The sequence below is a fragment of the Monoraphidium neglectum genome, assembly GCF_000611645.1.
Source record: "Monoraphidium neglectum strain SAG 48.87 unplaced genomic scaffold scaffold03054, whole genome shotgun sequence".
NCBI lineage: Eukaryota > Viridiplantae > Chlorophyta > Chlorophyceae > Sphaeropleales > Selenastraceae > Monoraphidium > Monoraphidium neglectum.
The window spans coordinates 3988-7167 of NW_014010574.1; the positions used below are offsets into that span (position 1 = coordinate 3988).

General features: G+C 63.1%; 1 protein-coding gene across 1 annotated transcript; it reads left to right on the forward strand.

Moving 5' to 3' along the window:
• On the forward strand, nucleotides 1–2926 carry MNEG_12082 (CLPTM1-like membrane protein cnrB; the record flags this gene model as incomplete). The annotated part of the gene is made up of 8 exons (XM_014039447.1): nucleotides 1–354; nucleotides 637–745; nucleotides 937–1037; nucleotides 1234–1344; nucleotides 1724–1903; nucleotides 2216–2329; nucleotides 2562–2748; nucleotides 2853–2926. The coding sequence occupies 8 exons, from the start codon at nucleotides 1–3 to the stop codon at nucleotides 2924–2926; spliced, it is 1230 nt and encodes a 409-aa protein (XP_013894901.1).
• Between the last annotated feature and the right edge of the window lie 254 nt (nucleotides 2927–3180).

Here is a 3180-nt window from a genome sequence, read left to right on the forward strand (position 1 = left end):
ATGCCTCCGGCTGCCGCAGCGGTCGCGGCTGGAGGAGCCGCGGCCGGGGGACAGCAACAGCAACAGGGCGGTGTGAGCACCTTCTTACAGGCCGTCCTCCGCATGGGCATGATGTGGTACATGTTCAACATGTTCAAGGGCGGTGGCCAGCAGACCGCTGGAACTGGGGCTGCCAGCGGCGGCATGCTTAGGCCGCTATACGCGCGCGGCGATCTGGTGGACCTGCGCATGTTCTTGTACGAGCGGCCCTACCTCCACGACTTTGCCAAGGGCACTTTGGTGTGGGAGCTCCCGGGCGTGGCGCTGGGCACCACGCCAGAGCACAAGCACACGTACTCATATCGCCCAAGCAAGGTGCGGGCGGGTCGGCGCGGGCCCATGTTCGTTCGGCTGCTGTGAGCGTGCTACCAGCATGCTGTATTTGAGCGGCGTCAACGGGTAGATGCAGATGAGTATGTGGTCTTACGTTGTTACAATGAACTCTCGTTTGCCGGCTAGAGCATGCCGCTCAAATGCAGCTCTGGCACACCGCCGGTGCCAACCGCCAACTGATTTGCTGCCCGGCGTGCGGTGTTCATTTGCACGCGCCCCACCTCACTTTGCGGTCCCTCCCGCCGCATCACCCGGCCGCTTCAGGCGGTCCAAAACAACGGCACGTTGTTCCTGCACGCCGTGTTCTCGCGCGCCGGCGTCGACTTCGCCGCCGAGGACCTGCCCCCTGGGAGCGTCTTCACGAAGACCCTGCGTGAGTGCCGCATCAAATACAATATTGTCGCAACAACCACGGGAGACAAAGCCTGCAGGTGTTTTGAGGAGCGGGACGGCTTAGAAAAGCTGGCGCGACGGGCACGCGCTTGGTCACTCAGTGCTGCGTTTGTTGCAGGCAGAGTGTCGGGGCATCAACCAGCCTGCCCCCCCCCCCTTCACACCCACCAGCCCTGATCCGCTACATGGCCCCTCTCAAGAACAAGACCGGGGTCAACCTGCTGGCGGCGGAGGGTGGCCCTGTCACCACGCCCAAGGCGAGCCAAGCGGTGGTGGGGTTGATGGCGCGCCTGGGCGGCAGCGCTGGCGGGCGCTCCTCCCACCTGTCGCACGTCGTCGAACGAAATGACCAACCCGCATGCACGCAGGCGCGAACAGCCAACCCACGCAGCACGCAACCTCAGCACAACGGACGAGCATGCGCTCATTTGCCCATACACGCATGCACGTGCCGCACTGTCTCCGCAGTCGGACCAGGAGGCGGCCCCGGCCCAGTGGGTGTCGCACTTCAAGCCCAACGCCACGCTGTCCATCATCGACCACTTCACGGCGTACACCCGCGCCAACGTGCCGCAGCCGGTGCGCACGCGCGCACTAGCGGGCGCGCCTGCCAGCTTGGGGCTGTGCGTGCAAGAGTGCCCGGCAGCGCAGTCTGTGCAGGACAGCAGGCCGCGGCTGCCCGGGGCATTGCTGCCGCTGCTCGACCCCATCTACCCTTGATGGCATTTGCCGCAGGAATGCTGTTGCCGCCAATGATGTGCGCTTCATGCGTGCGGATCCACCTACCCAGCTTTTTTGTCCACACACGTCCTTATCTTACCTGCACGCGCGTGTATATTCACACGCACATGCGCGCGCTTGCACACAGGCACGCGCGCACACAGCACACACACACACACACACACACAAATCAAACCACACACACACACACTCACTCACACACACGCGCACACGACAGCTGCGCGAGCACTTCCAGTTTGCGGACCAGGAGGGCGAGCAGTACCTGCCCCTGTCCTACTTTGACGAGTTCTGGCTGCTGCGCGACAAGATGGTGCCCGTGAACGACAGCCTGCTCGAGACCCCCCTGCACCTGGAGGTCAAGACGGGCAGCATCTGGTGGATGCAGCTGCAGCAGCAGGTGCGCGCGCGCGTGCGCACACGGGCACATGGGAGTGGGGGCGGGAGACGCGCAGGCGCGGCCACGTAGGATTTTGAACTGCGTGTGGGGGTGCCGCGCGTGCCGTGCCATCATCATCAGCAACTGTGGCCGCCTCTTCTGGTTCACAAAATTTATGGGGCCGGCCTACTGCGCCGGCTTTGCGTACGGCCAACTAGGCAGTCGCTGCAGCAAGTTGCTGCTTGCAACTTGCTTCTCCGCTGCCGTGACTGTGATCCACACACCACACCGCCCTCATGCACACACGCACCACACCGCCGCCCCGCCACGCAGATGGAGCAGTCCTTCAACATGCAGACGAGCATGGGCATCGCTGGTGAGGGGGAGAGTGATGAGGTGAAGCGCATCTTCCTGGAGGGCAACCCCTACCTGCTGGCGCTGACCATGGTGGGGGTGGGGCCAGGGTTTCGGGCTTGGGGGGCGGACCCGGGGTGATGGGAGGGTTGCCGCTGGCTCGGGGGTGCACTTGCTGGTGTGGCTTGTCCAGCTGCGGCAATCGTGTGACTGACATGCGGCTTCTCTTCTGCAGCGTGCAAACGCACTGGGTCCGGCATGGATCCATTCACGCGCTGCCCGTTTCCCCCGCCGCATCGCCACACCCCGCTAATCGCACCCCCAGGTGGTGTCCCTGCTGCACAGCGTGTTTGACTTTTTGGCGTTCAAGAACGACGTAGCCTTTTGGAAGGACAACCGGTCTATGGAGGGCCTCAGCGCGCGGTCAATCATGGTCAACGCGGTCTGCCAGCTCATCATCCTTCTCTACCTCTTCGACAATGAGACATCCACGGTCGTGCTTATCAGCTCAGGTGAGGGGGGCAAGAGGGTGGCAGGACGAGAGGAGGGGTGTAAAAGGGCGAGATCGCGGTGCGGCGGTGTGAAGAGGCTCGGGTGCAGGATTGGAGGCCCCCAGGGACTGCTGTGACCGAGGCGGAGCGCGCACCCCCCGGCCTCCCGCCCCAACCCATGTGCCTGCCGTGGTTTTGACCTGCTGCGGCGCATCGCGTCGCGCGCGCGTGCGTGCACACACACACACACACACACACACACACACACACACACACACACACACACACACTCACTTTTTCTCTTTACACACACTCTTACACACTCTTCTCTCACAACTATATTTATTGTTCTTCACATCTCCCTCCCTCCCCTCACCGCTGCCTGGCCTCAGCCGTGGGCACGGCCATTGAGTTTTGGAAGGTGACCAAGGCGTTTGACGTGTCGATCAAGCA